A 21,539-nucleotide genomic window follows, 5' to 3' on the forward strand; every position below is an offset into this window, starting at 1 on the left:
CCCTTCCTGAGCCCCTGCCGGCTGCTAGGACCCAGCAGCTGTCCCCGTGGGACTGCCACGGGTGCAGGCAGTGCAGGCAGCGCTGGGAGTGACAGCTGGTGCCATCCGCAGCTGGCGGGCTGCGGGCAAACAGGATGACGAGTGGGTGACGGGAAGGGGGAGCGTGGCCTCACACAGGGCAGCAGCCCCGGTTCTGCTGCAGGAGCAACACCAGCAAGCAGGACCCCAGTGAGGAGAGGAGCATCACCCATCTCCCCAGGAGCAAAGGTGCGCTGAATCCCACCTACCTGGGGTCCCCTGTGGCCAGAGCAAGAGGGTTGGGACAGGCACGTTGTACTGTCTCTCCTTGGGACATACTGATGCCATTGGAGAGGGGGGACGGGGTGTCAGCCTAGCATGGGTGCCCACAGGATCTAGCAATGGCCAGGCTGGGGACAGCCAGGGTACCAGCTCCGCGACAGGCAGGGTGCTATGACTTCATGGCTACCCCTCCCTCTTCCAGCACGTTAGAAGTGTGCTGGTTGTCTCTCTGTTTCTTTGTGGCTCTTCTTCATTTTGGTTGTTTCCCTTCACATCCTGCTCCTGATCCCAACAGGCAAGGAGAAGGTAGCAGCCATGTTTGTGGTGGGATTACCCTCTCTGGGACACAGGAGAAGAGACCTTGCTGCCCAGGCACCAGAGCTGCTGGCTTAACCCTGGGGGGGAATGGCAAGCCGGAGAGTGTCAAACACCACGGACAGCCTTGAGCTGCTCTCTATCCCCAAGCACTCCGTTTTCCAGGAGGTGGTGGGCCTCTTCTGCATGATCCTGCTCACCTTCACAGCCCTGGTGGCCAATATTGTGGTGATGGTCATTATCCTCAAAACGCCCCTTTTCAGGAAGTTCATCTTTGTCTGCCACCTCTGTGTGGTCAATCTGCTCTCAGCCATTTTCCTCATGCCCCTGGGGATCATCTCCAGCTCCTCCTGTTTCAACTGGGTGATCTACAGCATTGCTGAGTGCAAGGCCGTGATATTCCTGAATATCTGCTTCATCAGCGCCTCCATTCTCACCATCTCTATCATCAGCGTGGAGCGGTACTACTACATTGTCCACCCCTTGAGGTATGAGGTCAAGATGACCATCAGGCTGGCAGTGGCTGGAGTGATTTTCATCTGGGTCAAGTCTGTTCTCATCACTGTCTTGGCACTAGTGGTATGGCCTCATGGCAATGGGGCCACCAGCGCCAGCCGCTGCACAGTCTACTGGAGCCCTGGGGCCCACAAGAAGGTTTTCGTGATCCTCTTCAGCATCACCTGCTTTATTCTGCCCACCATCATTATCCTCGCTGTCTACTCCAGCATCTACCGCGTGGCCCGGACCGTGTCCCTGCAGCAGGCGCCTGTGCCAGCACAGGCAGTTGCACCCAGACACCGATGTGACTCCATCACCAGCCAAATGACCATCCTCACTGCCAGGATCCTTATGCTGCCCAGGCTGATCCCAGATCGCCTTCTGGGAAGCAACAAGGCCATTCTCACCTTGGTCCTCATTGTGGGACAGTTCTTGTGCTGCTGGCTGCCTTTCTTTGCTTTCCACTTGCACTCCTCTGTCACTGTTGACACCATGGGCGGTGGGCACGGGGAGATGGTGGTCACCTGGATTGCCTACTCCTCCTTTGCCATTAATCCTTTCTTCTACGGGCTGCTGAACCGTCAAATCCGTGAGGAGCTGGCCCGGCTCCGGCGCAGTTGTCTTAACCGTTCACTGGGTCAGGAGTTCTGTCTTTCCATCTCAGAGGCTTCTGTTCAGGAAAACTTCTTGCAGTTCCTCCAGAGAGCAACTTGCACACTGGAGATGCACACCAGCTGCATCAGCCCCAGCCCCAGGAACAGGCTGGACCAGACCACAACAGGCTTCCCCACCCCAGGTCAAGTTCCCAAAGAAACCAGCTGAAAAGGAGGCTCTGTCCCACTGTGCTGGGCCAGAGACCTCCAAGGGGCCCATCAGACCTGCTTGGACCCAATCTCTTGGATTTGGTGGAGTCCTTATTCAGGTTTTGCCTCTTCTCTGAGTTTATGATGGAAGATGGTTTCTCTGCTGGGAGAAGGTAGCAGATCTGGGGAAGTTACATCTCTTCTGCAGGCTGGAATTGTCTCTGGCTCCACCAGCACGGCCTAGTTCCAGGGATGGGCTCTCCTCAAGACACGGAATGCCAAGGGGCTCCTGCGCAGAGGCAGAGGATGGGACACCTCCATCTCCATTGCCCTGCTGGGAGCGCTCCTGGCCAGTGGGGAAGAGCAGATGTCCCTTGCACCCTATCCAGGAGCAATGTTCCAGCTAATGCCACTAACACCAGTAACACCAGGGCCTCGAACTCCCTGCTGAGCCTGGATGGAGGACACAGACACCTCCATCCTTGGCTGTTTAACACAAAACTAATGTCCTTGTGGAGGAGTTCCTGCTCCCTGTGACACTGATCAGGGGGACACATCCACAGGTATGGCTCTGGCTGTGTCAGTGTTTGTCCTGCTGGCATGGCAGCATGCAATGCCTGTGGCCTTGCCTGGCCATGCCCTCTGTCCCTGTCAGCTGGCAGTGATCACTCCCCTGGGGGAGGCCTGGCTGTCTGAGGGTCCATGCCAGGCTGTTTATGGACACAGCTGCCCCGTTTGAAGCCTAGTCAGCAGTGCCATGTGCCAGCCAACTTGGGCTGCTGCCAAGGGCGTGCTAGGTTGGACATGGTGACACAGGGAGATGGGGGGTGGCTGTGTGGGGTGTCCCAGGGCAACAGCAGCCAGAGGGGATCAGGAGCTGTTCTCAGGAGTTCTTCTTCAGTCTCATTGATTTTGAAGGGTTTATGGACACTCTCAAAGGGTCCCCACTGCTAGAAAGCAGACTGGACCCTTTTGGGGAATGCTGCAGGGGTATATCACCCTCAGCCCACCCACAAAGATCCCAGGGATGGTGCTGGCATGGTGGGTTGGAGATGTCCCTATGCCAGTAGTAACTGCAGGCCTGAGGGAAAACTGCCCTATGGCATCTCTAACTGCACCATGGCAGGGAGGGGCTCCAGGAAGACCCCCAGAGAGATGAGGCTGAAGGCCAGCATCCACCCATAGACACAGGGATGCTCTTCCAGCCACCACCCAAGTACGCAGGAGATGGGGCTACCCTTGCTCTGGGTGAAGCTTCCATCCAGGGTGGGGACTATTATTATGATGATGATGATGATGATTTTCTTGTAAATTTTATCTTTTTATTAAACCATTGATAAGTTACAAAGGAGGAAAAAATATAGACTGATATATATACAGCATTTCCAAGCCAGCAGGGTCTGGCTCTTAGATGGGGTTGCTGGGAGGCGATTGCCCCAGGGTGGCCCAGGGAGGGCCTCCCACCAGAGCCAGTGGAAGGGGGACTCCTGGAGAGGCCAGGCAGTCCTCATCCAGTGGGACCCGGCTTTTGGGTGCCAGATGGAGTGTGGGCATGAGCAGGATGGCAGGGGAGGCAGGGTGAGGAGCAGGAAGCAGGGGTCCCACAGCAGCACTGGGCACTGGGAGAAGGGACCCTAGGCCAGCAAGGACAGCCGCCCCCCTCAATACCAGGACACATGGTCTCTGTGCAGAAGATCAGGGAGGGGGGCACAGCGCTGCTGGGATGGGCAGCAGGCAACGAAACAGCCCCTTCCTCCAGCAGGCATCACCGCCAGGAAGACTCTTCCCTTCCCTGGGGTGGGAGACATGGGCCACCTGGCAGAGGCTGAGGTCAGGGTGGGTGGCAGGAAGGTGTCCCTGCTACTGAGTAGCACCCTGGACCCCCTGGCCCACCCACCAGTGGGGTTCAATAGGGCGAGAACTTCTGCCGGTCAGCTTTCTTGGTGCCGTTGGCTGCTGAGATCTTGGTCGTGTAGGTGGTGGTGCCACCATTGGGACCTGCCACAGAGGATGGGGACAGCGCCAGGAAGGACACCGGCTTCAGGCCAATGAAGTTGGAGAGGGAGATAGCATAGGGGGTGCCCAGCAGGGCCGGGGGTGCTGGGGCGACAGCAGGAAGTGCTGCACCAGAGCCTGGGGCGAGGGGCTGGGAGAAGCCCATGCCGAGGTCCATGGAGCCAGGGCCTGGTGGCACCTGGGAGGTAGATTTAGCAGTCTCTAAGCTGGGGAAGGAAGAGAGAAGGATGATGGTGAGCGCCATGGTGACAGTGGTTCTCCCATCACAACCTTAGGGTGCAGGAACTGTGCGCCCCATCTCTTCTGGCACATGTGTTCATGGTACATCATGGGTATCCCACTGAGCAGGATTAAAAAGCTGGGCCTCAAATCTGGTGGGTCTCAGGTCCTGCATTTACCATCTCAAAGGATCTCAAAGCACCACCCAGCTCATCCTTCCTGAGGATGTTATGGTGGGGGTATCCTCCAAAAGCTGCCTTGGGGTGCTGGAGAAGAGCTGCCCCTCACTAGCACCCAGTGTGAGCCCCCCCAGGCCGACACCTACCAGGCTGTGATGAGGTACTGAGCCAGGGTGATGCTGACAGGGGTCCCTGTGATGGTCACATGCCGCTCATTGGAGCCCTCGGTCTGGTTGCCAATCTTGATGTGGGCACCTGACATCTGCCTGATCTCGCTGATCTTGCTGCCGTGCCGGCCGATGATGCAGCCGATGAGCTGAAAGGGCAGGAACAGGGTGAGCCAGGAGCAGCCAGAGCAGTCTTGCCAAGCAGGGAGATCCAAGGGGCTCACCCAGACACCCACTACACCTCAGAGTTTGAACTGTGGAAGGCACTGGGAGGATAGGGCACTGCTTTCCTTGGGCAGACCCTGCTTTTTGGTCTCACTCAAGATCCTCTTGCTGGCATTGTGCCACATGCCAAGGCCTTTCCTTGGCACTGGCCAAACTCTTCCCCCTGTCCTGTGTTTTAGTTTCCCTTTCTTCTGCCCCAGCTACTCCCTCCTGCTCCTAGGCCTTGGCAGAGCCTCCACTGTGTGGGTCAGTGGATCCTGGCCTCTGCAAAGTGCCTCTGGGATAGTACACATGGGTGGGGACAAGCTGTGGTCCCCCTCATCATTCCCAGACCGATACATACATCATTGGGCACCAGGAATTCTTGGGAGCTGCTCTGGGAGCTGGCATCCAGGCCTGGAGAGGGAGACAGGGATGTCAGCAATGAAGGGGCAGGTCTCCAGTAGCTCTGTGCCCCTACCCCAGCCCCATACTAGGATGATGAGTGGCCCTGGGGACAAACCTAAAGGATCATTGGGGAGTGGAAGGGAGGACAGGACACAGACACAAGTCATAATTTGGTGCTGTTGCTCTCTCTCTGCAGGACTGGGGGGCACTGGTGAGTGCAGTGACCCCAGGAAAACAATGACAAGGTTGTGCTGGAGGGGCAGGTAGACATGCTGAGGGGGCTGGGACTGGAGGGGGTGCAGAGGAAGAAAACCCCTTAATCAGGGCCAGGTGTCAGGGTGGATCAGGAGGGGCACACTCAGCCTTGGGGGAGCATGGGAGATGCTCACCTGGCATCATAGTGGGTGCATGACCCAGGGGGGCGAAGGGAAGCGCATGCCCTGACAGCTGCTGCAGCTTCGTCACCTGCACAGACAGTGCCAAAAGGAGGAAGGTGGTGTTAGGGGTGATGGCAGAGGTCAGCTGTGCCCCAGTGCCCCAGTGCCTCCCAAGACAGGCATTCCTAGCAGCACCCATCCTGGTGGGCACAGACCCCACTGCCACAGGGACCGACTCACTTCTGCAGGAGAGACCCCGCCGTACTGGCCTTGCATGGAGAAGCCCTGTGGAGAGAGAAAAAAAAAGGGGCATTGGTGGGGAGCCAGGTGGGGACCACTGTCACTTCGCCTAGGGCAGAGAGACTACCCTGAGCTGACCAGAGTGACCCCTTGTTGACAGAGGCTGCCCTCCTGGCCACCTCATGGCCTTGGAGAGGCTGTGGCCTCTTACCTGATTGGCAGAGAGCAGGATGGTGCCCAGGGAGAGACCAGGGTGGTAGGGTATGGTGGCCCCCTTCGGAGGTGACTAGAGACAGAAGGAATGAGGTGGAGGAAATGAGAGATGAAGCTGAATGCCCCTGTAGCCCCAAGGACCCTCTGCCCCCTTTTGCCCCCAGCAAGCTGGGCACAGCCCCCAGCACTATGAAGGCAGGGCGCTCCTATGGGTTTCCACACGGGAGACTCGGGTGTTTGGGTCCAGACGGGCATGGGAAGCCTTGGGGAGGGGGAGGTGGGTAGCAGACAGCCCCTGGGCTGAGCGTGGGGCTTGACAGGTACCTCCAAGATGACAGCACAGATCTGCCTCACGCACTGGATGATGGTGTCTGGCACCCCTGAGACGGTGACAGCCCGTTCAGTGGAGTTGGGCAGCAAGTCACCAGCCACCTGCACCTGTGCCCCCGTGCTCTGCAGGAAGTGAAGAGAGATGCTGGCGTTCCCCAACCACTCCCTGCCAGGGCTCAGCACCTCACATCTCCCCCATCCCCCTCCTGAGCCCCTAGGGACCATTGCAGGATCTGCAGGGTGATGCTCCCTCTCCTCCATCACCTCCTCCAGCCCCTGCAGGACTGTGGCAGCCCCCACACCCAGGGCTTTGTGCTCCCAGGGGGAAAAGGGGATCCCACATCCAGGCTACCCTCAGCCTCACCTCCCGGATCTCCCGGATCTTGGCTCCCGCCTTGCCGATGAGGGAACCGCATTGGCTGGCGGGGATGACAAGGCGAAGGGTCACCGGTGCTCTGCCTGCTGACACCCCATCGCCCCCTGCTCCCAGGTCCTGTGAGGGATGTGGGATGCACCGTCAGATCCCCAGGATCCTGCAGGTGTGGGGGCACCTGGCAGGGATTTAGGAAGGCTGTCTACCTCCTCCAGCTTGAAGGCAATCATGGAGACAGCACGGAAGACAGCATCGGTGGAGCCGGTGATCGTGGTGATGCGCTCAGGGCAGGACCCTTCTGAGATGGTGATGCGTGCACTGCTCTGGGGACAGTGTCACACCCCATTAGGGATTTCACAAGCCCTGTGTTTCATCATTTTCCCCAGGGATAGGCTCATAGGGGGAGATTGATGCCTTTGAACTTGCGCCTTGCCTCTCCCACCTGCCCCAGGCAGCCTTCCCTGGAGTGCTGCTTTGTTTCCCCTGTTTCCACCTGGGATTTAGGGGGGCAGGCCCATGGGAGCCACCAGGTACAGGCATGAAGGCAGCAGGACCTGGCAGCCTACCAGCATGCCCTTACCTGCTCTCGTATTCTCTTAACGGTCTCTCCTTTCTGCAGGTAAAGGAACAGAGTGGGTGGTCAGGTCCAGGGGGAACTGAGTGCTGGTAACACACAGAACCCCAAATCTTACCTTGCCAATGATGCTGCCGATCTCCTGCAAAGGCAGAGAAGGATGGCACTGTCAGGAGGTGGCTCCCTATCTGTCACATCCCTCCTCTGCCCACAGGCTGGTGACAGGCAGACCCTGCCCCAGGGACACAGGGACACTGGGTGACTTAACAAGTGACACTGGGGCATGCAAATGTGCCCCTCCCGGGCTTAGGATGGGGAAAGAAATCCTTCTGGGAATGCTATTCCCACGGGAGACTGGGAGCAGGGGATGAAAACAGGGCATGGTGAGGAGCTGGAGCTCCAGCATGGCCCCTCCCCTCAGGCATCACTGACCCCCCAGTGGCACTGAGCCCCCTGCCATTACCTTGCCGTGCATGAGCATGCGGAGGGTCAGGGTGATGCTGAGTTCTGTCTCCTCGGGACTGCCGCCCACGCCACTGGCTCCGTCCGGCGATGCCATGGCGGGAGGGCACAATGAGCCTGTGGGACATGGTGGTCTTCAGAAAGGGAGGATGCCCCAGATAACTCCCCACCCCCAGATCTGCAGCTTGAATATCCTGTGGCTGGGAAATGGGGAAACTGAGGCAGAGGCAGCACTGTGCTCTCCTCTGGCAGGCGAGGCTCACATGGCCCCATGGCACCCCCCGGGCACCCTGCGCCCCCAAAGGTGACCTGCTGCCATGTGTCTGCCTGAGCTGCCTTCAGTCTGTCCCGCACAGAGCCAGGAGCTGGATGGATACAGGGGAGGACACAAGGTCTGTGGAGCACGGCTGTGGGATAAGCTTGTTTGCAGATGCTTGCTGGAGTGGGGAGAGCAGAGGTAGCCTGGGTGGTCTCACAGGCTATGCAAGCCACCTTCTTTCTCCTCCTCCCTTCCCCCTGCCCATATGCAAAGCCCCAGGGGACACCGAGGCAAGCTCCCTGATGGGGACCACCCCAACCAAACCACAGCATGATGCCGGCTGCACCTTGTCCCCTCCCACAGCACCCCATTCCCCCCCCGGACCCCGTGCCTCGGTGGCCGTGGGTGGCCAGGGCCCCCGGGAGGAGGACAATTACTGTGTGTCCTGGATTGGGTGGGCGGCTGCGGCACCGCTGGCTCCCGGCAAGCTGGGCGATGCCAAGCAGCTTTGAAACAAAGCACCCGTGTTGAGGCTGGGGCCGCGTCCGCGGGCATGACGAGGGGGGGAAGGACGGCTATTTTAGGTGCTGGCAGGACTCGTCACCGCTACAGCACATCTCCTGCATCAGGGTAACGGGGGGGTGGGGGGCGCACCCCCTAAGTGCTATGCCTCGCACCCCGAGGGTGGTTTGAACGCCCCGTCTCCACCCTCCTGTTACCGCGGGCTGGAGAAAGGTGGAGAGACTGAGGAGAAGGCTTATTCCCTTTCCTGGTGCAGGGGAGCCTGAAGTGGGGCGGAGGGGGAGGGATGCACCCTGCTATAACCCCTGCCCGCGGCATCCGGAGATGTGTGGGGTGCCGGCAGGGACGCGCAGCCGGCCAAGGTCCCCAGTCAACCTGAGGATGAATGGCAGCAAGAATCCACCAGGGACAAAAGACCCCGCCGGGGGAAGGACGACGCTGGCGGTGGGACAGGCGAACGCGCAGGGCCACGGGTGTCCCCTGACTGCCACGCCTGGGGGGTTTGCGGGCAGAGGGGTGGTCTCCCCCAGGTGAGCCAGACTAGCAGGGACGCCAAAGGCCCCAGTGATGGGCACAGGCCACCTGCCACGGCTGGCATTGGGACAGCCACCAAGCTGGGCACCGCCCGTCCTTCGGGGCACCTTCCGGTGACAAAGGGACGGGGGACAACAGGAGGAAGCCCCCACCCCGTCCCTGGGGAAACCTCTCTCTTCTCGCCCTCCCTGCCGCCCCAAGCCCCCTGGTCCCCGCGGGAGTGGGGCCTGGCGGGTACCTTTCCGTGCGCCTCGTCCCTCCACCGGCGGCCGCCCCTCTCAGTGCCACATTGTCCCCGGCGGCGCCCAGTGACACCCGGGGCAGGAACAATGAGCCGCTTGACAGGCCAGGGCCAAGCTGGCAGCCCCGGCCCCCACCCCGGTCCACGCCGGGGCCCCCCTCGCTCTTCCCCTCTCCCACATCCCTCCCTCCGGGATCCTATTACAGCGGATAAGAGACACTAAAAGGAACAATGCACCCTGGGTAAGGCCATCTGCCACCGCTGGGGACATTCCTGGCCCCCCCGGTCCCCCTCCCTTTGGCTCACACATCGCCCCTCTTTGTAATTGCGTGGTTTTTTTCCTGGAAGCCGATCAGCTGGCAGGGCTCGAGGGCTCAAGGACACCGGAGCGGAGAGGAATGGGGCAGCTGGCACCCCAAGGCCCGCTGGCACCTCGTCCTGCTGCTGTGAGGTGGTGCTTAGAGGGGCAAGAGGCACCCCTGTATGGGGTGGGAGGGACAGCAACAGGGGACCTGAGCCATCTGGGGGGGCGTCAGGGATGCTCCAGACAGAAATCCTGCCAGACTGCCAGGGCAGGGACCAGCTCCTGCACCCTTGGCACTGCCTTGTGTTCCCCACGCGGGCGTCCTGCATCCAGAGAAAAGTGCCCCCCCGCCGCCCCCATTACCTCCCCCACTAAATCCTCCTGGGCCCTGGCGTAAGCAGCTAAAGCCCAGGCAAGCTTGGGGAAGGAGGGGGGTGGCATTGGGGGGGGCACCCTGCTGCTGGCTCCATCTGTGCCCCCAAGTGCCCAGGGCAGAAGCAGCAAAGGCAGAGGCAGGTGGCAGGCAGGGGTCCCTTGTCTGTCAGGTCTCCCCGCCCACCCTCATCTGTTCATGACAGCCACTTGTTTGGTAAATTGTCCCCCACCTCCCCATGGTGCTGGGCGGATGCTGCTGTGGGCCTCCTAGGGCTGGCAGTTCCCTTTTAAGCCCTGGTGGATTACCCTGGACTTGGGTGCATGCCAGGAGGGGTAGGAGGAGGAAGAGCAGGATGAAGAGGAGGCTGGCCGGCTGGGGACACGGATGTCACTACCTTGGCGGACCTACCTGTCCCTGAACACAGCCCCAGGGCTCCCTGGGCACCCTCTGAGGTTTAAGGGGGTCCTGTCAGAAGTGGGCTCCAGCGGGGATGGCACTCACCCATCCACAATCCCCAAATGTACCATCCCCCAGTGGCTGCATCTTCCCAGCTATCGCCCCCCAAGCCTGTGTGGGACAGCAGCCATGGAGGTAGGGATGGGGGAAGGAGGTGGGAAAGGTGGAAAAGAAGCAGGATGAAGGTGGCAGAAAAGCAGTGTCAGAGCTTGGGGTTTTATTTGGTCTCAAGAGAGGTGTGTGCTGGTGTGGGTCAGTGCAGTGTGAGTGCCAGCCAAGCACCTGGTTGGCACAAGGTGCCTGTGCAGGCAGAGGGGTGGGTGAGCTGGCCACATCCCCTTGCCCTGTGGTCCCGTCCTGCTCACTTCAGCTGCTGCAGGAAGGCCAGGAGTCCAAGGTGCCACTCATTGGGCTTGTCCAGGTAGCAGGCGTGTCCTGCACCCTGCAGCATCAGCACCTGGTGCTCAGGGAGGTGCCGCAGGTTGTTCAGACTGGTCTGCCCCAGCTCCACATCCTGGTCCCCGTACACGATCAGCGTGGGGGTCTGTAGAGGGGAAATGCACCCTGCATTGTAAGTGCCACCCAGGCACTCAGTCCCTCTGCCAGAACACTCTGGAGGGGAGACACTTGTCCTTCTCCCCCACCCAGTATGACAAAGGTATGTCATACCTTTGAATCTCAGACTCCCGGCTCTCCAATTGTCCTCTCTTTACCTCCCACTACCCCACATTTACATTCCTCCATCATCATGTTCCCCTCTTTCAGTGGCAGCAGGGTTTCTGGCATGTGTGGCCTTTCGCCTGCTCAACCCCAGTGCCAGGGTCTCCTCTTCACCATCCCCTCTCAGTTCCCCGACCCACCCCAGTGCCCTTCCAGGCCGTACTTTGATCTGGGCATACTGTTCCACCGTGAATTTCTCAGTGCAGATGGGTGCCACAGGAACATAGGCCTTGAACAGCTGGCTGTGCTCTAAGAGGCAGGGCAGTGAGTACATGCCACTGAGAGATGGGCTGATCACCACAGCTGGACCCAGGCACAGAGCCTCCGAAACTGCCTTCAGGAACGCCGCTGGTGCTGGCTGGCCCACAGATGCTGGGGCCACAGCGTCCTTTGAGCGCCCCAGCCCTGAACCGTGGGAGAGACAAGTAGTCCTGTCAGGCTCCACACCGCCTCAGTGACTGGGAGAAGCCAGCACAGCACAGCAGGACACCGGGGTTGCCATCCTGGCCACACAAACCGGTGGCTACCCCGCCTGACTAGCGCTGTGCTCACCACACCTTACCGGGCAGGTCGATGGCCACGGCTCGGTAGCCGTTCTCGGCCAGCGTGGCGAGTGTCCCCACCTGCAGCCAGGTTTCGGAGGAGAAGCGGATGCCATGCAGCAGCAGCACTGTCAGCTTCGGCACTGCCTGGGCTGGCTCAGCTTGGCGGTAGAAGAGGGCCTGTCCTTGCACCGTGACGGTGCTCTCGGTGATCTGCGGGGTGGCCATGCCTGGGGGCTGTGAAGTGGGGTGAGAGGTGGGAACAGGAGGGATGACTGGCCTTTGACTGTCGCTGTCGAGGCCCGGTGGTGGCAGGAAGGCAAGAGGGTTATGAGAGGTCACACCGGCATCATCTTTACTGTGGTGGCACCACCGGGATCACTGATGTGCCAGGCGGCCTCACGGGCCCGCCCCTGCCTCAGTTTCCCCGTCCAGCGCTGGGCCTGCAGCCCTTACCTGCTGCTGCTCCGCACACAGGGCCGGCCGCCGCTCGCCTCCTCCCCGCCGCAGCACGGGACTGGAGGTGCCGCGTCCCGGGGCCAAAGACCGGCGGGGCGGGCGAGAGAACGGCGGCACCGCCTCATGGAGCAGAAGGTCCGGGGCGGCGCCGGGAAACGCTGAGGCCCTGCCGGGCCGAGCCCTGCCCCGACAAGTTAAGCCGAGTTTTCCCGAGTGAAGCCGAGCTCTCCCGAGCGGAGTCTTGCCGGGCGAAGCCGAGTCTTGTCGAGCGAAACCGAGCCCTACCCGAACTCTACCGAACCAGACCGAGCGCTGTAGAGCAGAACCCGAGCTCTGCCGTGCCGGACTGAACCCAACCCGAGCCCTGCCCGAGCTCTGGCGAGAGCCGCCGAGCCCCTGACGAACAGAGTCGAGCTCTGCCGAGCTCTGCCAAGCCTGGCCGGGCCCCAGCCGATCCCCCGAGCCAGGATTCCTCTATGGGCGCCGGCCGTTGTCCTTCGGGGCTGTAGTGTGGTTGGCTGCCGCCAGGCGGGGCCCGAGGGCGCAGCGGCGCCGTGCGCGGCGGGCCGGGGGCGGCAGGGCCGGTGCCGAGCGGGGCCGCCAGCGCTGGGCGGAGGCTCGGGCTGGGTCGGAGCTGAGCAGAGCATCGGGGACCGGGACCTGTTCCCCCGCAGCAGCGGGGCTGGGGTCCCGCAGTCCCACTCTGTCGCTCTCCTTCTCCAGCGGGAGCGGAGATGCCGCTTGCCCGCAGCCGCCTGGGAGTGCTGCTCCTCGGGGCGCTCCTCACTTTCCTCCTGTACCTCTTGCTCCCGGCCGCCCGGCGCTCACGGCTTGACGAGGGGAAGCGGGATTGGCGGGCAGCCAACGGCACCGTGCGGACAGGGATGGCTGCGGGAGATTTCCCCGTGTTCTACAGGGAGGTTCCCGCAGCAGCTGTCGGCCCCAGGAGGTGGGTCAGCCCGCCGGCAGGTGGGGGGTGGCAGGCCCTGGAGTCGGTCTTCACCAGCCCCCGTGGTCGTGGCCGCTGCAGGCATGGCAACCTTCCTGAACCTTCCCACCTATCTTTCCCCACGCAGGCCTGATGTCCTATTCCTGCACGGCCAGGCGTTCACCTCCAAGACGTGGGAGGCCTTGGGCACACTGGCACTGCTTGCGGCAGAAGGCTACCGTGTGGTCGCAATAGATCTGCCTGGTAGGACAGTGGCACTGCGCTTAGCTGAATCCTTTGGGCAGCTCCGGTCCCTTGCCGGGCTCCAGTCACTGCTGGGCTCTGGATCTCTTTGGGGAGGGCTCTGGATAGCTACTGGTGATCCCTGGGGCAGTGTACCTGGGATTTGTCTATGTCCTGGGGCATTGATGCCTGTGTCTGTACAACCCTGGGGTTCATCAAGTGTCCATTTTCTGCCAAGCCTTTGAACCCTGGTGAGGAGAGACCATTGCAGGCTGTACAAGGCCCCCTGACCACCCTGTGCCCTCTTCCCCATACCAGGCTACGGGGATTCGCCCCCAGTGGAGATGGCAGTGACAGCACAGGGGCGGAGGACTTTCCTGGAACGTGTTTTCCAGGAGCTGGACATGCAGAGGACTGTTCTCGTCAGCCCCTCTATGAGTGGCCGCTTTTCCCTGCCCTTCCTCCTGGCACAAGGGGACCGGCTGGCTGGCTTTGTGCCCATTGCGCCCGTGGGCACCAAGGACTACACTGCTGAACAGTACCGGGGAGTCCAGGTGGGGTTTTGGGCTCTTAGAGGCTGTCTTGGGTATTGGCGAGTGTTATGGGCTAGCTGGCTGCAGGGTGATGTGGAGGGCAGCACTGTTTTGGGGTGAGTGAGGGGGACCTGTGACCCCCAGCTCAGGGGGTGCTGGCACCTGCCTCCCCTCAGCTTTGCAGCCCCCCGTGGTGATGGATGGAGGTGGGCACAACCCAGGGGGAGTGTGATCACCATTCACCCCTCTGACAGCTGCTTTTGTTTTCTCTCTCACCTTACCAAGACGCCCACCCTGATCGTGTACGGTGACCGTGACACCGGCCTGGCTCCCCAGGCCCTGCAGAACCTCCAGCACCTCCCTGAGCACCGTGTGGCCGTGCTGCCTGGGGCTGGCCATGCCTGCTACCTGGACAAGCCAGAGGCCTTCCACCAGGCCCTGCTGGGCTTCCTGCGCCTGCTGAAGTGAGCACTGCCTCCTCCCTGCCAAGCAGAGGGGCCGAGGGACTGAGAGGCACAGACAACTGGCACGAAGGGACGCTGTTCCCTCGTGGGGAATCCCCAGGATGGCGGGGGGGAGGGACTGGAGGCGTCCTTTGCTGGAAAGACGGGGTGTCGTCTGTCACGAGGCCAATAAACTGATGCTGCTCCGCTTTCTGCGTGTGTCGCCAAGCGCCGCGGGGCTCCTTGAGCTCCAGCCCCATGTCTCCGCCGCCAGTGTAAGGGCCGGGAGGGTGCCCCGTTCCCCTTGGGCGCCCCCCGGCCCGCCCCGGCCCGCCCCGGCCCGCCTCCTGCCCGCTGCTGCCGGCGGGCGGGGCGGGCGGAGCGGGCGGAGCGGGCCCGGGCGGGCAGCGCCGGCGGCGGCAGCGCTGAGGTAGGGCCGGGGGCGGCGGGGGGCCGAGCGGCGGAGCCGGGCAGCAGCGCCCCGCGGGTGGGCGCCCCGGTGCCTTCGCTCCCCTTAAGCCCGGGCCAAGGTACCCTGCACGCCCCCGCCCCCCTTGCACCCCTGCTCTACTCCCCTGCGCTCCCTTGCCGCGCTGTTCTGCGCCTCTAACCGTGATATCTTGCACCCCTGCGCTCCTAACCACAGTGTCCGGTACCCCTCTGCCCTTCTGCCCATGCTACGCCTGCACCCCAATAACGCAGCTGCTGCAGGCCTAACCACGGTGCCTTTCCTGCCCTCTGCTTCACCCCGTACCCCCCTGAGCACAGTACCCCTCCAGCCCTAGCCGCGGGACCCTGCAGTGCCCACAGCTCTAACCGTGGTGTCTGTGCATCCCAGCTGCAGTACCTCTGCATCCCACCGTGCCCGCTGACTGCACCCCAGCCATGGTACCCCTGTACCCCTAACCATCGTCCCACTGCATGTCTCATAGCCTCTCTGCACCCCCTGCTCCCATACCCCCCCAGTGTTTGCCTTAACCTCTCCTGCTGAAGCCCCATGTGCCCCTAAGTATCCCACATCCTCCTGCTCACCACAGCCACCCAGCTTACCTCAAAAAGCTCCCACAGTAGCTTGTCACCCTAATGTGGTCCCCCAGTCCCTCTATCCTCTGTTAACACTCCATTCCCTTTCACCACTCCCATTTCCCTGCACCCCCAGAGTCTTTTCTTGCAGCTCTCGTGCACCGAATAGCCAGGCAGTAGCCCCCTTTCCCTGCCTGCACCCCCTTACACCAGCATCCCATTTTCCCTGCCTGCATCCCCCAGCATTCCCACAAACCTCCAACCTGTGGCTAAACCCAACTACCATGTCTTTCTACCCAACATACCCTTCTTCCCCTTTATCCTTCTTCCTACTCCCCCACTTAGTTGCCCCCCTTTCCTCCCAGCTAGCCCTTGCCTGGATTTCACCCCTTGCCTGGGCATTGTAGCCTGTCCTGGCACTGTGTTTGGAGCAGGAATATGTGTTTTGGAGGAAGAATGACAGGACAGTGTGGGGGTCACACCCCGTCCTGTCCTGTACCCGTATGGGGGGGGATTTCTTCCATGGTAGCAGTGTCCCAGGAGTCGCATGGGGAGACCTTTGCCCCATCTCCCTTTGGTTTCTATGACGACCGAGCATGCCGGCGGACTTTGGAGGGGCCAGTGGGTGATTAACCATCTTGCAGCTCTTTCCCCAGAGCTTTGCAGCCCTGGTCCCAGACATGGCACCTGGGAAGCCTGGGAAGAGCACGGGGGCCTCAGAGAACCCCTCAGTTACGCTTTTCCGAGAGTACCTGAGGATTGACACTGTCCACCCTAAACCTGACTATGGTGAGATGGGGGGACAGGATGGGGACCATGTGGGGATCGGGGAATGCGGCTTTGCAGCTCTGACCTTCGGACCCAGGTGCCCAAGTCCTGTACTGGGGCTGTTTTGATCATGGTGTTAAGGAGCGAACTTCTTTGTGGCCTTATCTCTGCTGGTGCCTTTGGTTGGGGCAGGGACGTCTCAAGTGCCTTCAGAGCTGCTGTTTGCTTCTTCTAGCCCTGTGCCCCTTGCTCCGCTTTCCATGCTGCCCTGGCTCTGGGATGAGTGATCTCCTTGTGTGTAGATCTCTTTCTGATAACATTTATGTCTTCCCACTAAAGTAACATTTTATTCGTGAGGAGGTCCCTAAACTCCCCTGGAGAAACAGTTCCCCTGAACTCATCCTGATTCAATTTTAAATTTTTTCATGTTTCCCATGACCTCACCCCAAAGGGATGGTGATGAGCTGCTCCCATCCCTGTTCATGGCCACTTCTTGTGTTCAGGACCTGCAGCATCTGTCATCTCTTGTCACCTCTTTCCTGGGTCTGGGAACCCCATAGAGCCTTGGTATCTCTGGGGGTTTGCAGTGAGAGACCCCAATGTAACTGTGGGCACCCCCACTCTTCCCCAGATGCGGCTGTCCGGTTTCTGGAGCGTGTTGGCACTGAACTGGGCTTGGCCTGCCAAAAAGTGGAGGTGAGCAACCTGAGAAACAGCCTTCAGTCTGTCCACCCACTCATCCATCTATCCGCCTGTGCTTGGGTCCTTAGTGACCAAGATGTTCCTCTGCCTGCACCCAGAGCTGGACAGGAGTGAATCCCCTCTGTCTGTAATCCTCTGCTGACCTGAGCCCTCCCTTAAGCCAGTATTCCGGCTGCTCCCTGCTGACCTTTGCAGCTGCCTGTGCTATGATTAGCTGGGGACCTGGCAGTGTCACGTTGGCTGGGGCCATCCTTCCTGCTGGGCACCTGCTGTCCTGGGAGACTCCTGGGCACCAGGGGAAGATGCTGGGTTTGTCTTCCCTCCTCTGAATTGCAGCCCTGTTTGGCACCTGCAGCTGGGCCCTGCCTGGCTATGGAGGTTCAGGAGGGGCCTGCTGGAGAAAGCAGTGGCAGGGGGCATCCAGAAACTTTTCCCAAGCTGATGCTTTTTGGCTCCAGCCTGCTGATCCAAGCCTTTCTGCCCCCATTCTGGACCTGTGACATCCTGTCTTCCTCCCACAGGTGTGCCAGGGCCGCGTGGTGCTGATCCTGACCTGGCAGGGCACGAACCCCCGCCTGCGCTCCATCCTTCTCAACTCCCACACTGATGTTGTGCCTGTCTTCGAGGTGCTGGGACGGGGCCAGGGGTGGGAAGAGCATGGAGAGAAGGACGGGGTGGATGGGACCCAGTGCCCTCTGTGCCCCTCTGCCATCGTGGACGCTCTTCCCTGCAGGAGCACTGGACCTACCCACCCTTTGAGGCAGTTAAAGATTCGCAGGGCAACATCTACGCCCGGGGTGCCCAGGACATGAAGTGCGTCTCCATCCAGTGAGTGAAGGGCTCTGCACCTGCCGGGTGAGCACGGTGCTGCTGGAGCCTCTGACTGATGCAGGACAGGATGCCTTTATCCCTGGGGCCAGAGGTGCCACTGCTTGACCTGCCCTGAGGTGGCTCAGAGCACACAAGCCCCTATCCTCCACAATGACTGTACACTACCTTCCCTTGCAAGGTATCTTGAGGCCATCCGGAGGCTGAAGACAGAAGGGAAATCTTTTCCCCGCACCATCCACCTCACCTTTGTGCCTGGTGAGTCCCCAGGCTGTCCCCCCTCAGGAGCAACAGAAGGGGCTGGCAGCTGGGTGGTCCTCTGGAGTGTCCCATGGCAGCCAGGCACCACCCAGCCAGCCTCCTCAGATTCTGACCTCTCCTAGCTTGAGGCTGGAGAGGTTTCCATGTCCAAGGACATCAGGTGTGCTGATGGCATCCAGGCTGGCATGGAAGGAGGACTAGGGCTGGTGGGCTGGGGGATGCCCCAGTTCCTTCCTCCATGCCAGGCTGTCCCCCACAGATGAGGAGGTGGGCGGACACAAGGGCATGGAGATGTTCGTGCAGCGCCCTGAGTTCAAAGCACTCAACGTGGGCTTTGCCATGGATGAGGGTGAGTAGTGGTAGGACTGGCACAGGGACGTGTGTCCTCTTAGCACATGCTCCTCTTGGCATCACTCCCAAGCACCAGCATCCCACATGCTTCCAGGGACCCCTTGGGAGATCCTTCCCCTGGGCAGTGACCCACATGGTGCCAGTCTGGAGGAAAATGCTTCCAGAACAGAGTGGATGTGGCTCTGTTATGCCCCACTGACCCCCTGTCTATGCTCACCACAGGCCTGGCCAGCCCATCTGACACTTTCAGTGTCTTCTATGGCGAGAGGAGCCCATGGTGTGAGTATTTGTGTGTCCACTGCCCTGACCCTGGCTCTCCTGGGTACTGGGGCACTAATGCTATCCCAGGCTTTCTGCTCAACCCTTCCCTCTATGCCTACTGCTGCAGGGATAAAGGTCAAGTGCATGGGTAGCCCTGGGCATGGGTCCCGCTTCATCACCAACACAGCGGCTGAGAAGATGGTAAGAGAGGGGGTACCCCCTGTGCACCCCTCATGCCTGCCCTGGGCTGCCAGGCACGTGCTCATGGGGCTGGTCCTCACCCACTGCCCTTCCCTCCCCAGCACAAAGTCATCAACTCCTTCCTCGCCTTCAGGGAGAGCGAGAAGCAGAGGTAGGAGATGGGCAGCAGGATGGCAGTGGCTAAGTTCAGTCTATGGAGGGATCCCAAGCCAAGCTGTGACCTGGTGCTGCTGCCCTGTGCCTCAGTTGCCCCATTTTGGGTGACGGGAGGGTAGGGAAGCACTTCTCCCCAGGTGGCAGATAGTGACTGTCCCTTGCATCCCCCAAGGCTCAAGTCCGACTCAAGCCTGACCCTAGGGGATGTCACCTCCCTCAACATGACCATGCTGGAAGGGGGCGTCTCTTTCAATGTGGTACCCTCTGAGATGGCTGCCAGCTTTGACATCCGCATCCCACCCACTGTGGACCTGAAGGTGGGCACCATGTCAGCCCCAGCCAGGAGAGGAGTGGGATGAGGATACCCTGCTCACACTTCTCCTCTGGTCTCTGCCCCAGGCCTTCGAGGAACAGGTGGCCACGTGGTGCCGTGGTGCCGGGGATGGTGTCACTTATGAGTTCCACCAGGTGAGGGATCACAGCCACCTGGGCATATTGTGCCTGTCCCTCCCCTGCCAAGTGCCACCCCCTGCGCCTTCATCTGCTCTCTCCCTCTTGTTAGAAATGCATGGACCAGCACATCACCTCCACTGAGGAATCAGACCCATGGTGGAAGGCCTTTAGTGGGGTCTGTAGGGACATGTAAGTAGTGTCCTCAGGAAGGGCAAGACCCTGGCAGAGACATCCTCTGGTGGAAGCCAGGTGGTCCCTGGGGGTCTCTGAGGTCATGTCAGAGACTGGGATAGGGAGCTCTGTGATTTGCCAAAGCATCTCCCTGTTGCCCCCCCAAAAGGGATGGGATTGAGTGTCCTGCTGGGCTGAGGGATGTCCTGGCACAGTCTCTTTGCCCGTGGGGTGTGAGAAGGACAGGGGACTCGGCTGGCCCTGTGTCCATGCTGACACAGGGTCTCTCTTGACAGGAAGCTGCAGCTCAAGCTTGAGATCTTCCCGGCTGCTACCGACAGCCGCTACATCCGAGCGGTGAGTGTGATGGCAGCCTGCCACGGGTCCCTCACCTGGGGTGAGACCTGCAGCCTGAAGCAGGGGCTGTGTCCAGGTGAAAGTGGGCATATGGTGGGCCCATGCCAGCTCTGACCTCACTCTGTGTCTCTCCATCTTCAGGCGGGACACCCTGCCATTGGCTTTTCACCCATGAACCGCACACCAGTGCTGCTCCATGACCACAACGAGTTCCTGAACGAGCAAGTCTTCCTGCGGGGCATCGAGATCTATGCCTGCCTGCTGACTGCCCTGGCCTCAGTGCCCCCGCTGCCCGCCGAGCGCTGAGTGCCCGGCGAGGGGCAGGAAGGGGGTGCCAAGCAGAGAGACCCAAAGCTTTAAAAAGAGGGGCAGGGGCTGGGCACAGCCAATACCTGCTGGCATGCTGGGGATGTAGATGCCATCATGCCACGTTGACTATGTTCAGGGCTGGCCTGATGGCGACACCCACAGGGTTGTGTCCCTCTTGGCCAGGTGCCAGTAGAGCCTCATGCCCAGGTGCCTCCAGCCTTTCCTGGTGTTGTCAGTGCCTCCCCCGTCCCTGTGCCATCTCTGGCTGCACTGGCTGGGTGGTGAGGGGCTGGCCAGTGCCCCAGTCTGCCTCCCCATGCCTTGTCCTGCCTCCCTGCCCACTTGCTGGAGGAGTTGGGGCCAGTGCTGCCCACGATCCCTATCAATAAATCTCCTTGGTAAGCACAGCCTGGAGCGGGGTGGTCTGTCTATATGTCTGTCTGTCTGTCTGTCTGTCCATCCATGATGGTGCTGCCCACGGGGTCTCACGCAGGCACTGCAAATTTCCTTGTACAGTGCAGTTTGCTGGGGTGCTTCTCCTCCCCTGGGCTCATTGCCTGGATGAGAGCAGTGCAGGCAGGATCCTGCCTGGGCAGGCTAAGGGGCCTCTGCTCCCGATCAGCCTCAGGGGACTGGTGCTGGGGTTCATCCTGCTCCTTCCCTCCCTCCCTCCTGATCTTCTGCCGCTTCCACGGACCCTCTGGTCAGGGCAGGCAGTGTGCACGTCTGGGCAGGAACCTCTGCTTACCTGCCAGAGCTGCCATCGGCTGCATCTCCTCCTCACTTGTTCCCAGCCCTGTGTGGCTCCCCAGCACCCCGGACTGTGGGATCTGTCCGTGTGGTTTCTTGGGGAAACCAAGGGCCCGCTGAGTGAATTGGGGTGGTTTTACGCTGCTCAGGAGACTTCCAAAGCTGCTCTGTTACAAAAGGTGGGGGGTGAGCCAGGGCTCTCCAGCCTCCTGAACTTTGTTGTAATTAAGAAAGCTGCTGGAACCCTTAGGGGGGCTGGGGATAATGAGGCTGCCCCGTGCTGGGCTGGGAGAAGAAATGAGGCTGGTAGTGATGAAGCACTGAGGGAGAAGCCACCAGCTCCTCCGCTCCTTCCCCCCATCCAGTGCAGGGGGGGTTTTGGATGCGGGACACACCTGCCGTGTGATGAGGCTCCCAGGGGAAGCCGGCGTGGATTCTCTGAGGTCTCATATAACCACATCCCATGACCCAGCAGCCCTGGGGGAGGATGGCATGGGAGTGGTGTGGGTACCATGGGGTCCTTGCTGGTCAGGATCCTTGCCTACCCAGGGTGTTGGCACCTTTGCAGGCAGACAGCGCTGCATCCCCTGCCCTGTCGGTGTGCCAGGGCTACGTGTGGCACCCTGTGCCCCCCTCGACCCTACTCAGTCCCCTTCCCCAGCTGGCCTGCTGTCCCCAGGTTGCCTGTCACTGAGATGGGCACCTGACAG

General features: G+C 60.8%; 5 protein-coding genes across 5 annotated transcripts; 3 read left to right on the forward strand and 2 right to left on the reverse strand.

Annotated features, from left to right (window-relative positions):
* The first annotated feature begins 149 nt into the window (after positions 1-149).
* LOC136366010 (probable G-protein coupled receptor) lies at positions 150-3,183 on the forward strand. Its single transcript, XM_066326787.1, has 2 exons — positions 150-267; positions 596-3,183. The coding sequence occupies exon 2, from the start codon at positions 706-708 to the stop codon at positions 1,933-1,935; it is 1,230 nt and encodes a 409-aa protein (XP_066182884.1). The 5' UTR covers positions 150-267; positions 596-705; the 3' UTR covers positions 1,936-3,183.
* A 32-nt stretch (positions 3,184-3,215) lies between these two features.
* Positions 3,216-9,372, reverse strand: PCBP4 (poly(rC) binding protein 4). Its single transcript, XM_066326788.1, has 13 exons — positions 9,232-9,372; positions 7,680-7,795; positions 7,335-7,358; positions 7,223-7,255; positions 6,849-6,965; positions 6,634-6,762; positions 6,264-6,392; positions 5,938-6,012; positions 5,727-5,771; positions 5,499-5,574; positions 5,066-5,118; positions 4,477-4,646; positions 3,216-4,138 (listed from the first exon to the last, which is right to left on the reverse strand). Exons 2-13 carry the CDS (start codon positions 7,773-7,775, stop codon positions 3,823-3,825), a joined length of 1,263 nt encoding a protein of 420 aa, XP_066182885.1. The 5' UTR covers positions 7,776-7,795; positions 9,232-9,372; the 3' UTR covers positions 3,216-3,822.
* Positions 9,373-10,567: 1,195 nt separating this feature from the next.
* LOC136366012 (putative protein-lysine deacylase ABHD14B) lies at positions 10,568-12,261 on the reverse strand. The gene is made up of 3 exons (XM_066326789.1): positions 11,653-12,261; positions 11,254-11,495; positions 10,568-10,914 (listed from the first exon to the last, which is right to left on the reverse strand). The coding sequence occupies exons 1-3, from the start codon at positions 11,858-11,860 to the stop codon at positions 10,732-10,734; spliced, it is 633 nt and encodes a 210-aa protein (XP_066182886.1). The 5' UTR covers positions 11,861-12,261; the 3' UTR covers positions 10,568-10,731.
* Positions 12,262-12,728: 467 nt separating this feature from the next.
* LOC136366014 (protein ABHD14A-like) lies at positions 12,729-14,448 on the forward strand. The gene is made up of 4 exons (XM_066326791.1): positions 12,729-13,040; positions 13,168-13,283; positions 13,581-13,816; positions 14,081-14,448. The coding sequence occupies exons 1-4, from the start codon at positions 12,826-12,828 to the stop codon at positions 14,261-14,263; spliced, it is 750 nt and encodes a 249-aa protein (XP_066182888.1). The 5' UTR covers positions 12,729-12,825; the 3' UTR covers positions 14,264-14,448.
* ACY1 (aminoacylase 1) lies at positions 14,359-20,484 on the forward strand. The gene is given in 17 exon segments (XM_066326790.1): positions 14,359-14,516; positions 14,518-14,615; positions 14,617-14,668; positions 15,906-16,050; positions 16,661-16,725; positions 17,253-17,357; positions 17,465-17,559; positions 17,741-17,817; positions 18,080-18,169; positions 18,394-18,450; positions 18,560-18,633; positions 18,735-18,784; positions 18,962-19,106; positions 19,189-19,257; positions 19,352-19,431; positions 19,710-19,770; positions 19,912-20,484. Coding segments are annotated over 17 exon segments (1,584 nt in total). The 5' UTR covers positions 14,359-14,360; the 3' UTR covers positions 20,077-20,484.
* Positions 20,485-21,539: the final 1,055 nt, after the last annotated feature.

Source organism: Sylvia atricapilla, chromosome 11 (assembly GCF_009819655.1).
Source record: "Sylvia atricapilla isolate bSylAtr1 chromosome 11, bSylAtr1.pri, whole genome shotgun sequence".
NCBI classification, from domain to species: Eukaryota; Metazoa; Chordata; class Aves; order Passeriformes; family Sylviidae; genus Sylvia; species Sylvia atricapilla.

Excerpts from the sequence above, each read along its gene's own strand:
- LOC136366010 (XM_066326787.1), top strand. The coding sequence starts at position 706 with ATGGCAAGCCGGAGAGTGTCAAACACCACGGACAGCCTTGAGCTGCTC.
- LOC136366014 (XM_066326791.1), top strand. The coding sequence starts at position 12,826 with ATGCCGCTTGCCCGCAGCCGCCTGGGAGTGCTGCTCCTCGGGGCGCTC. Across the intron at positions 13,041-13,167 it reads GCAGCTGTCGGCCCCAGGAG|GCCTGATGTCCTATTCCTGC; the intron begins GTGGGTCAGCCC and ends TTCCCCACGCAG. Across the intron at positions 13,284-13,580 it reads GGTCGCAATAGATCTGCCTG|GCTACGGGGATTCGCCCCCA; the intron begins GTAGGACAGTGG and ends TCCCCATACCAG.
- PCBP4 (XM_066326788.1), bottom strand. The coding sequence starts at position 7,775 with ATGGCATCGCCGGACGGAGCCAGTGGCGTGGGCGGCAGTCCCGAGGAG. Across the intron at positions 6,966-7,222 it reads TTAAGAGAATACGAGAGCAG|AGCAGTGCACGCATCACCAT; the intron begins GTAAGGGCATGC and ends CACTGTCCCCAG. Across the intron at positions 5,575-5,726 it reads GCGGGGTCTCTCCTGCAGAA|GTGACGAAGCTGCAGCAGCT; the intron begins GTGAGTCGGTCC and ends CTGTCTGTGCAG.
- LOC136366012 (XM_066326789.1), bottom strand. The coding sequence starts at position 11,860 with ATGGCCACCCCGCAGATCACCGAGAGCACCGTCACGGTGCAAGGACAG. Across the intron at positions 11,496-11,652 it reads CGTGGCCATCGACCTGCCCG|GGCTGGGGCGCTCAAAGGAC; the intron begins GTAAGGTGTGGT and ends CCCACGGTTCAG. Across the intron at positions 10,915-11,253 it reads AACAGTATGCCCAGATCAAA|ACCCCCACGCTGATCGTGTA; the intron begins GTACGGCCTGGA and ends TCCCCTCTACAG.